General features: G+C 46.3%; 1 protein-coding gene across 2 annotated transcripts in view; it reads left to right on the forward strand.

Moving 5' to 3' along the window:
• Nucleotides 1-22,362, forward strand: part of LOC110532105 (nucleolar protein 4-like) — a 129,220-nt gene that overhangs the window by 63,644 nt on the left and 43,214 nt on the right. For both annotated transcript variants that reach the window (XM_021615718.2, XM_036988026.1), the window contains exon 5: nt 6,314-6,461. In XM_021615718.2, the coding sequence (XP_021471393.2) occupies nt 6,314-6,461 (148 nt within the window). The remainder of the gene's footprint in view (nt 1-6,313; nt 6,462-22,362) is intronic.

The raw sequence follows: 22,362 nt of genomic DNA on the forward strand, positions 1-22,362 counted from the left end.
GGAGGCTTGTAGTCTGCACTTTGTTAATCCTCCCAGGTCTGCCTGGGACTGCTAGGTGTGTGTGTGTGTGTGTGTGTGTGTGTGTGTGTGTGTGTGTGTGTGTGTGTGTGTGTGTGTGTGTGTGTGTGTGTGTGTGTGTGTGTGTGTGTGTGTGTGTGTTGATTTACATTACTCCCCAGCCAACAAACGCCACACACTTATCAATATCCTCACCTCTGTTCAGAAATGATACACTCTTCCTGCTGCTCCCCCAACGTCCTCATTGATTTCTAAGAAAAAGGGGGTTGCCTGTTAAGTTAGCTAACATTCTCTCTTTTGTTAAAAATAGGTCCGTGACGGTTCTAGAATTTTGGATGATGGTATTGGCCAGCCAAATGAGGGTGGTCACTGCTCATTTTCTCCCCTCCTCCGCTCCTGACCGCATGTGCCGCCATAGAAATAAAATGGGTGTCCCCATTCAAGTAAATTATAGTATAATGGATGGTGTGTACCCATAGGAGCAAAGCAGGAAGTAAAAGAAGGAAGTGTACCCATCAATATGTGTTGTGATTTGTTGATTCAACTCACCTGACATTACAAAAAATACATTCCATTGCATGAGCCACATCAGTTAACATCATTTGAATAAACATTCTACATTCCAGCAAGGAGCAACAAAGTTCCATCACGTTAAGAGTCCATGTTACCGCAGAAACGGACTCAACCGCACAAATGCCCCGCTGTCCAGTCTTCAGTCAGCTGTTCGTTGATGGTTATGACAGTTATTTTATTTACATGACGGTCTTCATCCATAACCGTCATTTACACGATTATACGGTAATTGTGCCAGCCCTAGTTAAAAAATTATTTTTTATTTTGGAACTTTATTGAATTTATTGCTGTTGACATGAATGTGTAGCTCCATGTTCATTAGGAGATGTTAGAAAGAAAACACCACAATTTGCACGGAAGCCTGTTGTGTCTGATTCAGTCTTGTCACATGGCCCCAGGCCTCTCTAATTTGGTCAATCACATCAGTTGGTTGAACTGGGATTTATCCTGCTGAACATGTCTGCGTTACATTGCCTGGAGTCTGAATCCTCCTTGTATTTTAGCCTTCATCTCCAGCAGTCGTACTGTACGTAATTTCTCTCCTCTTCAAATTGCTCAGAACAAGAATTGTTCAGAATCAACTTCATTTCCAAGGCTACTGTTCCTGATCAGTTTCCATGGCAGCCAATAAACATGCTCTCCCTTCCTCCCTATTTATAGAGAGAATGCATTGCTGCTACTGCTCCTGTTGAAATACCAGCATCCATGCAGCATGCATCCATGTGATTGGAGGAGAAGAGGAGAGGAGGAGGAGGTGTAGGAAAAGTGCAGGATAGGGAGGGGGCAGGTGGAAGAACACCAATTTCATCAGGGAGGGTGTGTTGCTCACCTGCCTGCTCCACACTTTAACAAAGAGAACAATAGACAGAGTCTAGAGAGCTGGCTGGATATGAGATCAGAGCAGACAGGTCTGCTTGCTAACTGCATTAGCTTGAAAACTACTTTCTCAGTTCCGGCCTCTGTGATAAAAGCACTTCAAATGGGGGAATTTTGCGTCGTCTACTTTCTTTACATTGGAGTGTGGTGGGGCTAGGACTAATTGTCTTGGTAAATACATACTGCTTTCTGCTGTTGAATTAGAAATAAATGGGATGGAATTTAAAACCTTGGTACAGACAAGCCTGTGCTTTAGAATATGTTTTTTTGTGTGAATGACTTTCCATAGGTAGAGTGACAGTATGCAAAGCATACATCAATCATTGAACTTACTGCACACGGTCCTGTATTTAATGTGGAGCTTAGCAAGATGCCATATCAAAGCAGTGTTTTCATAGAGCTGGCCCTCCTCCATTCTGCTGTGCTTGACACAACTTCATCTCCGCAGTCCACTTGCCTGTGATATGGAAGAATGCACATTGGAAGCTTTTTACTCTTCCACCGTGTTAAAAATAGAAATGGAAGCACTCCCAGTTAATCATTTTTAAAAATACGTTTTTTCTCCTATCTCCTTGCACTGTCATTTAAACAGACTCATTTTGCTAGGCCCTTCGGTGGAGGCAGTGGCAAACTGTACCATGATTTAGAAGAAATTCAGAGAGCACCACGACCAATGGTAGCCTACATGATTTTGTAGTTCATTCAGCTCCTTCAGCTTTGCGACAACTGCTGATGTCAAACAGGCTTTATAAAATAAATCAGGTTTATTGATTGATTGATTGATTGATTGAAACAGAATGTGCTTGGAGCCAAGTAAGATGGATCTCCATCTCAACGCCCCAGTCATTTACGAAGCTGGTTAAACCGAGTCACTCATTCACACAATGTGAAGTGTTAGGTTGGATCTTAATTAGCCTAGGCTTAGATCTTTAAACATAGGCTTTTTGATGTTGTGCAGGGAAGGGAGTGGTGCTGTTGTTTTTCATTCAAGCCCAAAGAGATCACACCCGGGCTGTGATTTATCAGGGAGGGATATCTCTCTTCTTTCATCTGCATGTAGATGAGATGAGAGCGTTAGCGAGGGATCATTGATAAAAAAAAAATCGACATGAATAAAAGGAAGGGCAGCAGCCAGGATTGAGCCGTGGGGATAAAATGAATGCAGACAGATGGAGTAATACTGTAGGTAGATAGAAAATAAACCGTTGTTATGCACTGGATTCTCTCCCCGACCGACACAATGACGGACCAGTTTGTGTGGGTTTATATGATTGTAATTGAAATGGAGTTAAGACGCAGATTAAATGAAGGTCGTTTAGGATTCCTCACTTGTTAATTCATGTGCTAACGATATTGGCCAATGTGTTATAGATGTTATACTTAGATCTTCAAGTCTATTTTCTCGTCAAGGCCTGTACTGACTGCCAACCAGTTAATCCACAACGAAGCCTAGCTTTATGTGCTCGTAAGCCTGTTGAGCTCAGACGTGTGTGTAAACCTAACTCATTGTAACTGTGGAAGAAGAAGACATAAGCCTATAGTGAGACCGTGATGATGTCAGCTAACAAATACTTGCAGCCTCCAGTGTGAGTGAGTGCTATAGGTAGCTGAGAATCCAGCTGGCAGCATCAGAATGCTGATTATGTACTCCTCTGATCTGCTTGACCTCAATAGGACATACTGCCCCTGACCCCTCCCACTCTCAGTGAATGATGACCCAGTGACCCCTCTATCTCCTCTCCACTGCCTAAGGACATTTGTTCTTTAGGTCCAGTGTGACAGCAGTCACAATCTAATGACAGTCTTCTTCTACAGGTTCTTCGTATGGGCCACCGGTTCTGTACTTAGATCCTGTCCCTTGTCTTGATGCCTTCAACTGTGCCATGTTGTAGGGCTGCACTTGAGTTGACTTAACAGTGGACCAGTTAGTTAGGTAGCCTGTATCTCTCTGTGCACAGCAACGGATCAATAGGTCAATAGGTCAATTTGCAAGTGAAGCAAGTTAACCAATAACGGAGGTGCATAAAGATGGCAGCAGCCATGCACTAATCACAAATTCCGTTTCGGCGTATTGTACATTGCTCTTCGTTACAATTTTGTTTGGTATGGGCATTAGCACAGTATTTTGATCCCAAATGTAGGATTCAAGACGGCTGCAATTTTGAAAAAAAGAAAAAGTAGATTGTGTTGATTTATTGACATATAGAACCATGTCGCGCGCCGTAGTTTAAAAACTCTGGATAGTGCTAAAACAATGATGTCATATCTGAATTCTGCCATCTTTATGCACGTTCGCCATTGGAGTGCGTGCTGGGCAGCCAGCATGGGGACAGATGGTGACTGGCAGGTTCTGTGGGCTATGTATGCGGGGGCGGGGTGGGGGCTCAAAACCAGCGGGGGACACACAGCCCACACAGTGTGAAAAAACGGTTTCATCACTGCCCTTCTTCCAAAATCAGTACAGGTTAGTTTTAGTCTCACCTTTAGTCCTTTCCCCTAACGTTGCTCAATCAGAAAAAAAAGTATCTGATTAGGCTAGAAGTGGTAGTAGGCTAAATGGCCTGTGTGTGCGGGTGTGTATGTGTGATATAGTCCTATGACGTGTGTATGTTGTGTGTGTGTGAGACTGTATGCCAGGGTTCCCCAACTGGCAGCCCGTGGGTGGTTTTATTTATTTATTTATAAACAAGGTTAGAAAGGATGTTTTAGTCAAATGTTATATCTGTTTGAGGTAATTGCCATCCATTTGCAGTCTACAAATGATTTGTAATTATGTTCTGGCCCCCTGACTATCCTGCTGTAGGCTAAGTGCATGTGTGCGCTCATAAGTGTGTGGAACCAAGGGGGTTAGCAAGTAATAAAGAGCAGTGCAATGGATGGGTCTGAGGTTTGAGCTAAAGGCTGTGTCTTGTCAGTCTAGCTGTTGTGTTGCCTGAAAGGCAGCTAGCTTGCTGCAGCACTCTGGACCTCATTACTGGGAGTGGCGGCTCTCAGATCCTCCTCGCTCTTTGCTGCAGCCGGCGGAGCCACACTGACACAAGCAGGCATAAAATGAACACCCACCAAATGCGGGTAGATTTATGTATTGGCGGGTAATAATGTCTATTTCACCAGCCACGTTGGTGGGTGGTCAATTTGCAGGGCTCTACAGTGCAAGCATTACATTTGCTAATAAAAATAGTCAAGTAAGTCAAGTATGAGCACATGGTAGGGTTAGAAAAATGCTGCAGTAGCTGTTTTCAAAGTATTTCTGATGTTTTATTTCATAGCTGCTAATTGTACAAAGAAATACGAATCCTATACCATATCCAACCTTGCGCAGCAACACTGCCAGGAAGGAGAGCTGTGTGCAATGAAGTTAAGTGCTGATATTGATTCATTTTTGGAGGCGCTGCGCACAGGCCTAAAAGTTGGTCTAATTTACTCGAAAGTCTACAAAGTCAGACTTTGTCCTTGTGTTTCTTGGCTATTTAAATTGTTTTATTCATAAGCTTGGTTGTTTTTCCACATTAGTTTGAGCCTGCTGCTTCGACTGAATGCGAAGGGATACCCTAACCTAGTCAGAACTCACATTTCACACACACACACACACACACACACACACACACACACACACACACACACACACACACACACACACACACACACACCTTAACAGGACTCGAGTGGCCATGTTACCATGGTAACCTCCCACCCTTAAAGGGGCAAGCTGAACATTTTGTTGCTGATATTTTGGTTAAAAGACTCAGGTCACAAAAAATGAAATGAAATTGAGCAACATACCACATTACTTCTTACTAATATTAAAATACGAAAATATTTTTTTCTGGCAAAAAAAATCTGAGTGGCGGGTAGATAAAAAAAAAAATTAAAAAAAATCTATTGTACCTGCCACAGTGGCTGGTGGACCAAAAGGTTGGACACAAGTCAAATAAACACATGTGGAATGAATGTTGAATGAATGTAGAATCAGCTCCGAAATGGAAATGAAGACAGGTGCCTCAATCCTTATGGGGTCATTAGGATGGTTGGTTCTGGGCCTGGGTTTGGTCAGGCAGGGTCATTGTGCCTCAGCTGATCTGCTAATGCTTAAAGACTCTTAATGCTTCTAGACTCTTAATGCTTCTTATGCCTGCTATGGGTCTGCTGATAAAGGTTACTGGTAAATCAAGTTCTTAATGTGTTTCGTCTGTAGTCCCAGGTACTTCACAAATTTGAGACAGTTGACAAATCACATTTCACATGCGGTGTTGTAGGCCCAGTGATGCTCTGCAGCTCCTTGCTCAATGTGGTGACTAAAAAGGGAGCGATATTGAAATGACTGATGCATCCCACTGGGCACATACCTCAATTCAACATCTATTTCACATTGGTTCAACATCATTTCATTGAAATTAGGTGAAAACCGCATTTATTCAACCAGTGTGTGCCCAGTGGGATATCACTTTGCTATATTGAAAATGTGCAACGACAGGCTGCCTTTGAGTTTCTTCCATTTTCGCACACTTTCATCATAGTGAATTGTTGCCAGTTATGTCATTTTTATTTATACCAAATAGGCCTAACACTTTGTAGTCCAGACACGCACCAAGTGTCTAACTGCAAAATGTAATCCCCATTTAGGTCTCCTTGCTGTCACAAACAAGGTAGCCTCCCTCTGCCTCTTTTGGCAACCTCTCTGATGTCTGAGATCTGGTCAGTCATACGTTACGTCTGATATCTTCCCTTCTCTTTATTTTCTTCCTCTTCCACCTGTCTAAGCTGTCCACGGAATGACATGACTGACTCTCTCTCTATTTCTCTTTCTCTCTCTCCCTCTCTCTCCCTCCCTGTCTTTCTCCGACAGGATGAGAGTTCAGTGAGCAGTGAGGACTTTGATATGACCGACCCCACATGGATATCAGCTGATCACGGCCCTGCTTCCAACCTGAGTCCCCCGAACCACGGAGAGAGAATGCACAGCCCTCAGAACTCGCACATTAAGGAGGAGGACGGTAAGAAAGAGCTACTACTGCTGCTTTCTCTCTCCTCTGATCTCCCTTCTCCTCTCTCCTCTCTCTCTTTGATTGAAATGAAATTCCTCATTGGTATGGTTTGTGGGGGAAACGGGGAGCATTTCCAATGTCACTTCCCACACTCACACTCACACAGTCAGTCAATGTGTAAGTTAGGCTGGGAGAGAGCAGGCTTTTTGGACTGTGATGTGAGTGGAGTGGAAGGCCAGGGTGAGGCGAGAGAAGATGTTAGAATACATTTAGATCAAGCGAGCCCCACCCTGCTGCCCCGCTCTCTCTCTCTGCTTCCGGTGTGGGGGAAGGGCTACTATTCCCACACCAGGGAGGAAGGGTGTGAACGGAGGGGATTGGATGTTATGGATAGAGCTGGGGAAAGAGGGGCAGGGAGCCTGGTCAGGTCCTCTAGGCCAGCTAGAGAAGGCCTCAGGAGATGGGTAAAAGCCACTACCACCACCTGAATGGTGTTACCCTTGAACTCTGTGTAGAGTCATGACAAAGGGTCGACGTATTCTAATACACACTCTGTAGCATCCAGGTATGAGTGGTACTGAGCAGAGAAACATTTTCCCCCTTAATACGAGTACGAGTGTGTTTTACTATGCACCTTAATGCCTTTCCATGGCTCCATTTTTCAGTGGGCTGTAGAGATGCTTGGCTGTCGTGGGTGACGAAGCGTTGCCTGCTGCAGCTGCAGCTGCCAGGTAAAAGTGCAGAGGTAATCTTCCCGGAGAGGGCCATCATTACATGTCCGCTCGTGGCAAGCAGCAGCAGATGGGCCCTGGGAGCAGCATCGCACCCGGCGGGGATGGGATGCACCGCCGAAAATAAGCTAATAAATCAAATAGTTAACAGCGGAGAACACTGCCAGCCGTGCTCTCTCCTTCGCTAACTCTTTAGCAGACAAATATTGTCTAAATCATTTTGGCTATTCTTATATGCAAAGTCGAAACGTCTATACAGAAATGGTTTGTTGTGGGGGGGGGGTCACATTTTGACTTGGAGGGCTGTGCCTTGTTCCAAGAGGGCCCCAAGAGGTTCTCAGGCCCTGTGGTTAAGCGTGGCTAGGATTTCACTGGGGCTCCAAAGGGAACCAAAAGGGGCTCCTGATGCACTGACTTCCCGAGCCTGAGAAGCTCCTCAGGCAGCTGGCTGAGCTGTGGACTGGCCACTCGAGGCGCTTTTACTGGAGATGTGACTGGAAGGGTCATTGGGTGAGTGTCTGTGACAACAATATATACTATTCTGTAGTACCTTAGGCACTAGGCACTCCGTCCCTCACCAGGGATCATTCTTAGTAAAATGCTTTTCTCCTCCAAGTACTCCCATGGTTCCTGCTGCTGCAGAACCAAGAATGTCCATTACAAGTGATTTAGGAAGTTAGTTTGTTTCTGTGTGTGTTGCCTGCTTGTAGACGGCGCACTAAAATAACAGAGCACTACTGTACTTGTTTAGCTAGCTACTGTGATTTCCCACACTGAAGCACAGCACTGTACCATATAGGGATTGTGGTGGGAAACACTATGCTATATGAGGACAGAGAACCAGGACTACATGGTCCATGTCTTGTGTGTAGTACTAGGGCTAGCTTTGAGCACACACACACACACACACACACACACACACACACACACACACACACACACACACACACACAATACGAGGCTAAACTGGCTGTAGGCTTTAGGAACCATCAGACTGGCTGAGTCAATTCCCTACATTTCTCATGACCGTACAGTGTTTACGTCCCTGCTTCCCCGCCTGGACTAGAGGCAGAGAGAGAGCAGAGCAGAGTACTACCACTACCATTACCACTACAATGCTGCAGCCTCTAGGCCAGTGGCACACATGATAACCTAATGTGTTTGAAGTCATGGAAAGTAGGCCAGTTGAAAATGACAGGAGGATTTTGATCCTCTTCCCCCCAGAGCTAAGCGATCGAGGTCAACTGTTCCAACAAAACACATAGATGAGAATAGCAATGCTGGATTATCTAATAGTCAGCGTAATGAACTGAGGTGGCCCTGTGGCAAAATATACTTGATGTATAGATGTATGTATGGACAGCTGGAATATGAGTAGTGTTGTTAGGTAATGAACCCCCGCTGCTCCAAAACACTCTTAATTGGACAATACCGAATAAGACCTAGCCAATACTTGTTATAAGCACCACAGACTCCTTACATCAGTATCGGATAGTGTAACAGAACAACAGTTATCCCTGAGAAAATTACATGATAACATATGTACAGTACTGTGCCAACCAGAGAAATTCCTTGGACAAATTAGCACATTTTGATTGATTGATGAGGTTTTCAAGGTAATGGCTTAAAGTTATGTGTAATGAACAGGGATTTGAACTCAAGTGTATTGCTCGTTTTTGAAAATATAACCCATAGGGAAAAAAACTGCCACAGCTGGCCTTCAATAACAGAGGAAAACAAAGTGTTAGGCTAAAGGCACAATTGGGATTAAAGATGGCCGACCCATTGGAAACGTCAGTGTGTTTGAGTGACAGCGCCATGAGAAGCCTCATTAGTGTCAGCCGTGTCAGGTCCATTTACGTGGTTTCTCCAAGCCAGGGATTCCTTGAGTAATGTCTGTCCCTGACCGTAGTGCTGAGTTTAAGACGCAAGCTAGGAGGCCATCTTTATAAACCTGCCTCTATTGAGAAGAAAAGTGGTTGCATTTCAAAAGGCACCCTATACAGTGCACAGGGTCATTAGGGTGCCATTTGGGCTCTGGTCAACAGTACTGCATTATATAGGGAATAGGGTGCAATTTGGTACGAAACCAGTATTTCTACAACTGCCACAAGCATACAAGGGGAGGTGATACAAATCGTGGCGATAATCGCGTTATAACCTAATGGAAATACTCTAAAATATTCAGCACCGTTAACATATGATATTTCACAGTGTGTTCTATTTGATTATGAGTGTGTTTGCCAAGTTCATCTCTGGGATTTGGGGCTCGAGCAACCGCACGAGCACGAGAGAGAGGCTGCAGAGTGAAGATAAAATCTAAAGGTGTCTTCAGATGAACTATGGGGAAGGAACAGGATAGGAGGACTAGGCTGCTCTTTTGTTTTTGTCCAGCTAAAATATACCCCCACCTACCCCCAATTCCACATGCTTCGGAGAGATGCCAACTACCCAAAATGTATGCACGCTAGCATACGTGCTGGCGTGTGGTGTGGGAGGATGTCTACCACTAGTTGTGTCCTCATTTGTGCAGGGGAAGGATGCTTTCCACTGAGATAGGGCCAGAAGCCTGTTAATTATTAACTGCACCCCCCTCCACGACACACACAAAAAATAATAAGGCAAGTAAATTAATTATTACAAGCAAAAGCTCACTCGCAGGGAGAGAGACGGGTAACAATTTGTTTTGTTTACAGGAATGAACACCAGCTGTGATTGAACGCCTGCCTTCCTGTTGGCATATTTATAATCAGTGTGTGTTTCTCAGGGAAATTGCAATTAGATGCCTGACTTTTAGCAGGAACAGTGTCTCCAACTTGGTCTTAATGAGGCAGTAGCAGCTTTGAGTGACTGGCTGGATGCTGCTTCAGAATGTTGGGACTCTCCCTCCTGGCTGGCTGCCATAGAGGATAGAGAGGTTTAGTGACCTCCATCTGCTTTCTTCCCCCTGCTAGCTAACTGCTAAGCTCTTCCCAGTACAATGTGTGTGTGTGTGTGTGTGTGTGTGTGTGTGTGTGTGTGTGTGTGTGTGTGTGTGTGTATTTTTAAGACCTTGGGATCACTCCCCACCCATGTCTCATATTGTTTTATGGGAGGGTAGAAGGGTGCATTTCAGAGAACCGGCGTAAAGGTTGCCCCATAAATCTCAAAAATCTGGAAGTTTGTACCCGTCCGTATCAGTCACTCTTCTGGTTCACCCCACGCCCAACACCCAATTGGACGCCTCAGATAAGATAAGTTGCGACGACAGAGTGTCTGTTTGTCTTTCTAAATTTTAAAGGTGGTTCCTCAGCAGCACCCAGTGACCCGAGGTATTGTGACAGCTCAGCAACACCAACAGAAGGGTTCAGAGCAGTTAAGCAGGACCCTTTCATTGCTTCACTGGGTTAGTGTGAAATAGCTGCCTGTTTCACACAACTAAGCTTGCTACGTATGGCTAGAGTCAGCATGTTAGGCTGCTACCTACATACAGTGGAGTAGAGTGCAGTGTAGTGCAGTACAGTAAAGTACAATACAGTGTAGTACAATAGTACTGTAAAATATGATGCGGTGCAGTGAGTGACTAGGTCTTCCTACCTACACTAATGGAAATATTCAGTTCAGTCGAGTACATGCTTAACTGAATGAATGACAAAGACGGAATGCAATATGACATTTTATTAAATAGTTTGGGGAATGGCCTCGGAGCCAGATGATGTGATGGCATGTAGCCCTATGCGGTGCTGCTGGCATCGAAACCCCCCGCTGGGGAAAAGGAGTTCCAATGATGGGCCTTCAGGTTATTATAGCTGGTAGTGGTGGGGAAGGGGATGGTTGTCAAAAACTGTTGCTGAAAAACAGCAAATGCGAGAACGACGGTAAGTTGACATATAAATACATCCCAAGGTTTACGCCCATTGGTTGAGAGAGAGGAAGGTGATAATTGCAAGAGTGAGCCCATAGGCTAAACAGCAAATATGAGGAGTGTCCATTATTGTGCTTATAGACAATAAGTTAAATAGGTGAATGACATTCCACAAATGGCTAGTAAGAAAGAGGAGAAGAAATAAGACGCTATGATAATATGTTTGTATTCATTCCCACAATGCCTGTAGAATAGGAAACCAAGTTAATTATGTTATGCTTACTGGATGACGTTAAGCGAGCATTCAGACCAGCCTTCCTGATTTGAACTGTTGTGAACTAGATTTGTGTTTGTCAGTCTTAACATAGCCCGATGATGGTGTATGCCCCATCCCTCCACAGTGGGGAATGGGGGCAGAGTAGTTCCCCAGTTTACAAGATGAGACAGATGTTTCCAAGAGAGGGATATGAGATTACCCAGGAACCCAGCTGCCGGGTTAAGCCTACTACACTGCCTATTGACGTGGATAGGGCTGTGGCGGTCATGAAATGTTGTCAGTCGGTGATTGTCAAGCAAATAACACAGTAATTGCGGCACAGCAATTGGCCGTTAATTAACATAAACACATTTAACATCTCCAGGCTTCCACACACAGCCTACAAGCCACTGATGTAGACCTTTGGAACATCTACATTTTAAAAAGTAAAATAAATTGAATAGCCTACACCATCACAATAAATCCATTATTTATTTTAGACAGGTCTAAAGAAACATGATATGAAGAAAATGTAGTCTATTTCAGAAGAACAGAATAGCATACTCTGAGTTGTCCTTATGTTAGGTTAGGCCATGCCATATAGCTGTGGGCTACACTAGTTCATTTAGCAGACAACATTTGCTTAGAATCCCATGCCATTCATTTATATTGTTTTATAGTATGAAGAATACAATTGAACATAGCTGAATAAAATACAATTTGAGGGAGCGAGCACATGCGGCTATCCTGTGTTGATCGGTTGACAAAGGAACAGGTACTCCTATATTCTTAATTTAGAGTTATTTATTTAACTTTAGTTTTGATACAAATGTTGGGTTATTTGTTTAGATTTTTAATACGTTCTAAGGCTGCATGATGCGACTATGATTTGAAAAAAGTATCTTGAAATGCATGAACTCCGCTTCGTGTTTTTGCACAGGCTGTACACACTTCATTAGTCTCATTCACAATTTGACAAGCACTTGATAATGCGTTGAATTTCCTGGCTGCGTCCCTTTTGTGTGGCCGTAATGCCCCCTAAAAATGCCTTTTGTGGCCTTTCGGCCCTTGGGCTGAATATAATCATTTTAATTCCCTTTTCCCGGCTCCATCCCGAAGCACCTCTCACTCACATGGCTCCCAGTCACATGATCGGGTCTTTCTCACTGCCTGCAAGTGAAAACAGACACATCCGGGACGCAACTCCGCGCATCCTTATCCAATTCCAAGGCGCGTATTGAAGATATTAGGAAGAATTGTCCACATTTACTTTTCGTCAGCCAACAAGATGAGTAGGCCTAACGAACAGCAAAAGCACTAGCATATGTCAATCTACTATCCCCCATAGTACAAAAGTTGACCTATTCTGTGCGAGAAATAAATATTCCAAACATAGTCTGGGACAGTTGTGGGATGCGATAGATCCCAAATTAATACAACCACTAGCAATGAGGCTGATGCAACAGATGAGAACGTTTAGCTTAAAACATTGATAAACTGTCAGGCTATTTCTTCACATTATAAGCGCAGCAATGCGCACACGGCATTAGCAGGAAAACACCATTATCACAAGTGACCACAAATTTTGTATTTATTTTTTATTTCACCTTTATTTAACCAGGTAGGCAAGTTGAGAACAAGTTCTCATTTACAATTGCGACCTGGCCAAGATAAAGCAAAGCAGTTCGACACATACAGCGACACAGAGTTACACATGGAGTAAAACAAACATACAGTCAATAATACAGTATAAACAAGTCTATATACGATGTGAGTGTCATGTATTGTCATGTTGTGTCTTGTTCCTGTTCTTTCTCTTCACCCTGTCTCCCTCTGCTGGTCGTATTAGGTTACCTTTTCTTACCCTCCTTCCCCCAGCTGTTCCTTGTCTCCTCTAACTACCTCGTTCACCCCTTTTCCCACCTGTTCCCTTTTTCCCTCTGATTAGGTCTCTATATCTCTCTCTGTTCCTGTTTCTGTCTTTGTCGGATTCTCGTTTGTGTTTCTCATGCCTGAACCAGACTATCGTTGTGTTTGCTGCAACCTTGTCCTGTCCTGTCGGAATCTGCCAGTTCATCTAACCTTGTCCTGTCCTGTCGGAATCTGCCTGTCCATCTGAGCCTACATGTGTTTCGTCATTAAAGAAACTCTGTTTTGTTAATTCGCTTTTGGGTCCTCATTCACGCACCTGACAGAAGAATCCGACCAAGAATGGACCCAGCGACTTCGGATCCTCTCCATTCAGACGTCGAGATCCAGGGAGCGATGCTAGGCAGACACGAGCAGGAATTGTCTGCTGCTCGACATGCCGTTGAGACCCTGGCCGCTCAAGTCTCCAACCTCACAGAACAGGTTCACCATCTCCGCCTCGATCCACCGGCCACTTCCAGGGCTTTCGAATCTCCGGAGCCCAGAATCAATAACCCGCCGTGTTACTCTGGGGAGCCCACTGAATGCCGCTCGTTCCTCACCCAGTGTGATATTGTGTTTTCTCTCCAGCCCAACACTTACTCCAGGAGCACTGCTCGTATCGCCTACGTCATATCTCTCCTTACTGGACGGGCTCGTGAGTGGGGCACGGCAATCTGGGAGGCAAGGGCTGAGTGTACTAACCAGTATCAGGACTTTAAGGAGGAGATGATACGGGTTTTTGATCGTTCTGTTTTTGGGGAGGAAGCTTCCAGGGTCCTGTCTTCCCTATGTCAAGGTAATCGATCCATTACAGACTACTCTATTGAGTTTCGCACTCTTGCTGCCTCCAGTGACTGGAACGAGCCGGCTTTGCTCGCTCGTTTTCTGGAGGGTCTCCGCGCGGAGGTAAAGGATGAGATTCTCTCCCGGGAGGTTCCTTCCAGCGTGGATTCCTTGATTGAACTCGCTATTCGCATAGAGCGACGGGTTGATCTTCGTCACCGAGCTCGTGGAAAGGAGCTTGCGTTCTCCGCTGCCCCCCTCTCCGCATCACTACCATCTTCCTCTGCCGGCTCGGGTGCTGTGCCTATGCAGCTGGGAGGTATCCGCATCTCGACTAAGGAGAGGGAACGGAGAATCACCAACCGCCTCTGTCTCTATTGCGGTTCTGCTGGTCATTTTGTCACTTCATGTCCAGTAAAAGCCAGAGCTCATCAGTAAGCGGAGGGCTACTGGTGAGCGCTACTACTCCTGTCTCTCCTTCAAGATCCTGCACTACCTTGTCGGTCCATCTACGCTGGACCGGTTCGTCAGCTTCCTGCAGTGCCTTGATAGACTCTGGGGCGGAGGGCTGCTTTATGGACGAGACCTGGGCTCGGGAACATGACATTCCTCTCAGACAGTTAAGGGAGCCCACGGCCTTGTTCGCCTTGGATGGTAGTCCTCTCCCCAGGATTCAGCGTGAGACGCTACCTTTAACCCTCACTGTCTCTGGTAATCATAGCGAAACCATTTCTTTTTAAATTTTTCGTTCACCTTTTACACCTGTTGTTTTGGGCCATCCCTGGCTAGTTTGTCATAATCCTTCTATTAATTGGTCTAGTAATTCTATCCTCTCCTGGAACGTCTCTTGTCATGTGAAATGTTTAATGTCTGCTATCCCTCCTGTTTCCTCTGTCTCTTCTTCACAGGAGGAGCCTGGTGATTTGACAGGGGTGCCGGAGGAATATCACGATCTGCGCACGGTGTTCAGTCGGTCCAGGGCCACCTCTCTTCCTCCACACCGGTCGTATGATTGTAGTATTGATCTCCTTCCGGGAACCACTCCCCCCCGGGGTAGACTATACTCTCTGTCGGCTCCCGAACGTAAGGCTCTCGAAGATTATTTGTCTGTAGCTCTTGACGCCGGTACCATAGTCCCCTCCTCCTCTCCCGCCGGAGCGGGGGTTTTTTTTGTCAAAAAGAAAGACGGGTCTCTGCGCCCCTGCATAGATTATCGAGGGCTGAATGACATAACAGTGAAGAATCGTTATCCGCTTCCTCTTATGTCTTCAGCCTTCGAGATCCTGCAGGGAGCCAGGTTTTTCACTAAGTTGGACCTTCGTAACGCTTACCATCTCGTGCGCATCAGGGAAGGGGACGAGTGGAAGACGGCGTTTAACACTCCGTTAGGGCACTTTGAATACCGGGTTCTTCCTTTCGGCCTCGCTAACGCTCCAGCTGTCTTTCAGGCATTAGTCAATGACGTCCTGAGAGACATGCTGAACATCTTTGTTTTCGTTTACCTTGACGATATCCTGATTTTTTCACCGTCACTCCAGATTCATGTTCAGCACGTTCGACGTGTCCTCCAGCGCCTTTTAGAGAATTGTCTTTTTGTGAAGGCTGAGAAGTGCACTTTTCATGCCTCCTCCGTCACATTTCTCGGTTCTGTTATTTCCGCTGAAGGCATTAAGATGGATCCCGCTAAGGTCCAAGCTGTCATTGATTGGCCCGTCCCTAAGTCACGCGTCGAGCTGCAGCGCTTTCTCGGCTTCGCGAACTTCTATCGTCGTTTCATCCGTAATTTCGGTCAGGTGGCAGCTCCTCTCACAGCCCTTACTTCTGTCAAGACGTGCTTTAAGTGGTCCGTTTCCGCCCAGGGAGCTTTTGATCTCCTCAAGAATTGTTTTACATCCGCACCTATCCTTGTTACACCTGACGTCTCTAGACAGTTCGTTGTCGAGGTTGACGCGTCAGAGGTGGGCGTGGGAGCCATTCTTTCTCAGCGCTCCCCCTCTGACGACAAGGTCCACCCTTGCGCGTATTTTTCTCATCGCCTGTCGCCGTCGGAACGTAACTATGATGTGGGAAACCGCGAACTGCTCGCCATCCGCTTAGCCCTAGGCGAATGGCGACAGTGGTTGGAGGGGGCGACCGTTCCTTTTGTCGTTTGGACTGACCATAGGAACCTTGAGTACATCCGTTCTGCCAAACGACTTAATGCGCGTCAGGCTCGTTGGGCGCTGTTTTTCGCTCGTTTCGAGTTCGTGATTTCTTATCGTCCGGGCTCTAAGAACACCAAGCCTGATGCTTTATCTCGTCTCTTCAGTTCTTCAGTAGCCTCCACTGACCCCGAGGGGATTCTCCCTGAGGGGCGTGTTGTCGGGTTGACTGTCTGGGGAATTGAGAGGCAGGTAAAGCAAGCACTCACTCACACTCCGTCGCCGCGCGCTTGTCCTAGGAACCTTCTTTTCGTTCCCGTTCCTACTCGTCTGGCCGTTCTTCAGTGGGCTCACTCTGCCAAGTTAGCCGGCCACCCTGGCGTTCGGGGTATGCTTGCTTCCATTCGCCAGCGTTTTTGGTGGCCCACCCGGGAGCATGACACGCGTCGTTTCGTGGCTGCTTGTTCGGTCTGCGCGCAGACTAAGTCCGGTAACTCCCCTCCTGCCGGCCGTCTCAGGCCGCTTCCCATTCCCTCTCGACCGTGGTCTCACATCGCCTTAGATTTTATCACCGGACTGCCTTCGTCAGCGGGGAAGACTGTTATTCTTACGGTTGTCGATAGGTTCTCTAAGGCGGCTCATTTTATTCCCCTTGCTAAGCTCCCTTCTGCTAAAGAAACGGCACAAATCATCATCGAGAATGTTTTCAGAATTCATGGCCTTCCGTCAGACGTCGTTTCGGACAGGGGTCCGCAATTCATGTCTCAATTTTGGAGGGAGTTTTGCCGTTTGATTGGGGCTTCCGTCAGTCTCTCTTCCGGCTTTCACCCCCAGTCTAACGGTCAAGCAGAACGGGCCAATCAGACTATTGGTCGCATCTTACGCAGTCTTTCTTTTCGTAACCCTGCGTCTTGGTCAGAACAGCTCCCCTGGGCAGAATACGCCCACAACTCGCTTCCTTCGTCTGCGACCGGGCTATCTCCTTTTCAGAGTAGCCTCGGGTACCAGCCTCCGCTGTTCTCGTCTCAGTTCGCCGAGTCCAGCGTCCCCTCCGCTCAGGCTTTTGTCCAACGTTGCGAGCGCACCTGGAAGAGGGTCAGGTCTGCACTTTGCCGTTATAGGGGGCAGACTGTGAGAGCCGCTAATAAGCGTAGAACTAAGAGTCCTAGATATTGTCGCGGCCAGAGAGTTTGGCTCTCCACTCAGAACCTTCCCCTTAAGACAGCTTCTCGCAAGTTGACCCCGCGGTTCATTGGTCCGTTCCGTATTTCTCAGATCATTAATCCTGTCGCAGTGCGACTTCTTCTTCCGCGATATCTTCGTCGCGTCCACCCGGTCTTCCATGTCTCCTGTGTTAAGCCCGTTCTTCGCGCCCCCGCTCGTCTTCCCCCCCCCCCCCCATCCTTGTCGAGGGCGCACCTATCTACAGGGTCCGTAAGATTTTGGACATGCGTCCTCGGGGCCGTGGTCATCAGTACCTAGTGGATTGGGAGGGGTACGGTCCTGAGGAAAGGAGTTGGGTTCCCTCTCGGGACGTGCTGGACCGTTCGCTGATCGATGATTTCCTCCGTTGCCGCCAGGTTTCCTCCTCGAGTGCGCCAGGAGGCGCTCGGTGAGTGGGGGGGTACTGTCATGTATTGTCATGTTGTGTCTTGTTCCTGTTCTTTCTCTTCACCCTGTCTCCCTCTGCTGGTCGTATTAGGTTACCTTTTCTTACCCTCCTTCCCCCAGCTGTTCCTTGTCTCCTCTAACTACCTCGTTCACCCCTTTTCCCACCTGTTCCCTTTTTCCCTCTGATTAGGTCTCTATATCTCTCTCTGTTCCTGTTTCTGTCTTTGTCGGATTCTCGTTTGTGTTTCTCATGCCTGAACCAGACTATCGTTGTGTTTGCTGCAACCTTGTCCTGTCCTGTCGGAATCTGCCAGTTCATCTAACCTTGTCCTGTCCTGTCGGAATCTGCCTGTCCATCTGAGCCTACATGTGTTTCGTCATTAAAGAAACTCTGTTTTGTTAATTCGCTTTTGGGTCCTCATTCACGCACCTGACAGTGAGCAAATGAGGTGAGATAAGGGAGGTAAAGGCAAAAAGGCCATGGTGGCAAAGTAAATACAATATAGCAAGTAAAACACTGGAATGGTAGATTTGCAATGGGAGAATGTGCAAAGTAGAAATAAAAATAATGGGGTGCAAAGGAGCAAAATAAATAAATAAATGAAATACAGTAGGGAAAGAGGTAGTTGTTTGGGCTAAATTATAGGTGGACTATGTACAGGTGCAGTAATCTGTGAGCTGCTCTGACAGTTGGTGCTTAAAGCTAGTGAGGGAGATAAGTGTTTCCAGTTTCAGAGATTTTTGTAGTTCGTTCCAGTCATTGGCAGCAGAGAACTGGAAGGAGAGGCGGCCAAAGAAAGAATTGGTTTTGGGGGTGACTAGAGAGATATACCTGCTGGAGCGTGTGCTGCAGGTGGGAGATGCAATGGTGACAAGCGAGCTGAGATAAGGGGGGACTTTACCTAGCAGGGTCTTGTAGATGACATGGAGCCAGTGGGTTTGGCGACGAGTATGAAGCGAGGGCCAGCCAACGAGAGCGTACAGGTCGCAATGGTGGGTAGTATATGGGGCTTTGGTGACAAAACGGATTGCACTGTGATAGACTGCATCCAATTTGTTGAGTAGGGTATTGGAGGCTATTTTGTAAATGACATCGCCAAAGTCGAGGATTGGTAGGATGGTCAGTTTTACAAGGGTATGTTTGGCAGCATGAGTGAAGGATGCTTTGTTGCGAAATAGGAAGCCAATTCTAGATTTAACTTTGGATTGGAGATGTTTGATATGGATCTGGAAGGAGAGTTTACAGTATAACCAGACACCTAGGTATTTGTAGTTGTCCACGTATTCTAAGTCAGAGCCGTCCAGAGTAGTAATGTTGGACAGGCGGGTAGGTACAGGTAGCGATCGGTTGAAGAGCATGCATTTAGTTTTACTTGTATTTAAGAGCAATTGGAGGCCACGGAAGGAGAGTTGTATGGCATTGAAGCTTGCCTGGAGGGTTGTTAACACAGTGTCCAAAGAAGGGCCAGAAGTATACAGAATGGTGTCGTCTGCGTAGAGGTGGATCAGAGACTCACCAGCAGCAAGAGCGACCTCATTGATGTATACAGAGAAGAGAGTCGGTCCAAGAATTGAACCCTGTGGCACCCCCATAGAGACTGCCAGAGGTCCGGACAGCAGACCCTCCGATTTGACACACTGAACTCTATCAGAGAAGTAGTTGGTGAACCAGGCGAGGCAATCATTTGAGAAACCAAGGCTGTCGAGTCTGCCGATGAGGATGTGGTGATTGACAGAGTCGAAAGCCTTGGCCAGATCAATGAATACGGCTGCACAGTAATGTTTCTTATCGATGGCGGTTAAGATATCATTTAGGACCTTGAGCGTGGCTGAGGTGTACCCATGACCAGCTCTGAAACCAGATTGCATAGCAGAGAAGGTATGGTGAGATTCGAAATGGTCGGTAATCTGTTTGTTGACTTGGCTTTCGAAGACCTTAGAAAGGCATGGTAGGATAGATATAGGTCTGTAGCAGTTTGGGTCAAGAGTGTCACCCCCTTTGAAGAGGGGGATGACCGCAGCTGCTTTCCAATCTTTGGGAATCTCAGACGACACGAAAGAGAGGTTGAACAGGCTAGTAATAGGGGTGGCAACAATTTTGGCAGATAATTTTAGAAAGAAAGGGTCCAGATTGTCTAGCCCGGCTGATTTGTAGGGGTCCAGATTTTGCAGCTCATACAGAACATCAGCTGAGCAGATTTGGGAGAAGGAGAAATGGGGAAGGCTTGGGCGAGTTGTTGTGGGGGGTGCAGTGCTGTTGACAGGGGTAGGAGTAGCCAGGTGGAAAGCATGGCCAGCCGTAGAAAAATGCTTATTGAAATTCTCAATTATGGTGGATTTATCAGTGGTGACAGTGTTTCCTATCTTCAGTGCAGTGGGCAGCTGGGAGGAGGTGTTCTTATTCTCCATGGACTTTACAGTGTCCCAGAACTTTTTTGAGTTAGTGTTGCAGGAAGCAAATTTCTGCTTGAAAAAGCTAGCCTTGGCTTTTCAAACTGCCTGTGTATAATGGTTTCTAGCTTCCCTGAACAGCTGCATATCACGGGGGCTGTTCGATGCTAATGCAGAACGCCATAGGATGTTTTTGTGTTGGTTAAGGGCAGTCAGGTCTGGGGAGAACCAAGGGCTATATCTGTTCCTGGTTCTAAATTTCTTGAATGGAGCATGTTTATTTAAGATGGTTAGGAAGGAATTTAAAAAAAATATCCAGGCATCCTCTACTGACGGGATGAGATCAATATCCTTCCAGGATACCCTGGCCAGGTCGATTAGAAAGGCCTGCTCGCTGAAGTGTTTCAGGGAGCGTTTTACAGTGATGAGTGGAGGTCGTTTGACCGCTGACCCATTACGGATGCAGGCAATGAGGCAGTGATCGCTGAGATCTTGGTTGAAAACAGCAGAGGTGTATTTAGAGGGCAAGTTGGTTAGGATGATATCTATGAGGGTGCCCGTGTTTAAGGCTTTGGGGAGGTACCTGGTAGGTTCATTGATAATTTGTGTGAGGTTGAGGGCATCAAGTTTAGATTGTAGGATGGCTGGGGTGTTAAGCATGTTCCAGTTTAGGTTGCCTAGCAGCACAAGCTCTGAAGAAAGATGGTGGGCAATCAGTTCACATATGGTGTCCAGAGCACAGCTGGGGGCAGAGGGTGGTCTATAGCAGGCGGCAACGGTGAGAGACTTGTTTTTAGAGAGGTGGATTTTTAAAAGTAGAAGTTAAAATTGTTTGGGTACAGACCTGGATAGTAGGACAGAACTCTGCAGGCTATCTTTGCAGTAGATTGCAACACCGCCCCCTTTGGCAGTTCTATCTTGTCTGAAAATGTTGTAGTTTGGAATTAAAATGTCTGAATTTTTGGTGGTCTTCCTAAGCCAGGATTCAGACACAGCTAGAACATCCGGGTTGGCAGAGTGTGCTAAAGCAGTGAATAGAACAAACTTAGGGAGGAGGCTTCTAATGTTAACATGCATGAAACCAAGTCTATTACGGTTACAGAAGTCATCAAAAGAGAGCGCCTGGGGAATAGGAGTGGAGCTAGGCACTGCAGGGCCTGGATTCACCTCAGAGTAGGAGTAGAATAAGGGTGCGGCTAAAAGCAATAAGAATTGGTCGTTTAGAACGTCTGGAACAGAGAGTAAAAGGAGGTTTCTGGGGTCGATAAAATAGCATCAAGGTATAATGTACAGACAAAGGTAAGGTAGGATGTGAATACAGTGGAGGTAAACCTAGGTATTGAGTGATGAAGAGAGAGATATTGTCTCTAGAAACATCATTGAAACCAGGAGATGTCATTGCATGTGTGGGTGGTGGAACTAATAGGTTGGATATGGTATAAATGAGCAGGACTAGAGGCTCTACAGTGAAATAAACCAATAAACACTAACCAGAACAGCAATGGACAAGGCATATTGACATTAAGGAGAGGCATGCTCAGTCGAGTGATCAAAAGGGTCCAGTGAGTGGAGAGGTTGGTTGGGGGTCACGGCGATTTAGACAGCTAAATCGGTAGCAAGCTGCTAGCAATATGCGATTATGCATGTAATGCTTTTATTATGAAGGTACATTCTTATGGTGAAAATGATCTTCCTCAGACTTGATACTCACGCGCTGCTTATGTATGCCAGTTAGGGTCTACACCAATTGTTGAGCGGATTAATGTGCTTCATTTTAAGAAGTTATTTGGCCACTTTAGTTGCGATACAAACCATATCAAAACATATAGGCCTATGGGCTAGGCTACATGATGTGTGCGACTATGGTTTTGAAAAAGTTGCAGAAAACAAAAGCATGCACGCTGTTTGCCTTAAGGTGGGCATCATTCACAAGTGATAATATATTGTAATGAAACAGGCAGGGAGCAGGCCTCGAACCCTCGACCTTCTAGCCCGAGGTCCGGCGCGCTATCGACTGTACCGCAAAAGCATGCTCGTGCGGCAGGGTCGATTTCCGCAGGTCGTTACAATATCATTAGGGTGGGAGGAGCTCTGGGCCACAACGCTGACAAACCCTCCATAGTCCCGACGGTGAAGATTAGCATGCTCTCGTAGCCATATTTACACTTTGCATACAGTAGGATCTTAATTTGTTCACTTTTTAGTTTGCTGCGAATGTTCCTGCAGGAAATGCGAACTTGTA

This window comes from Oncorhynchus mykiss, chromosome 9, assembly GCF_013265735.2.
Source record: "Oncorhynchus mykiss isolate Arlee chromosome 9, USDA_OmykA_1.1, whole genome shotgun sequence".
NCBI lineage: Eukaryota > Metazoa > Chordata > Actinopteri > Salmoniformes > Salmonidae > Oncorhynchus > Oncorhynchus mykiss.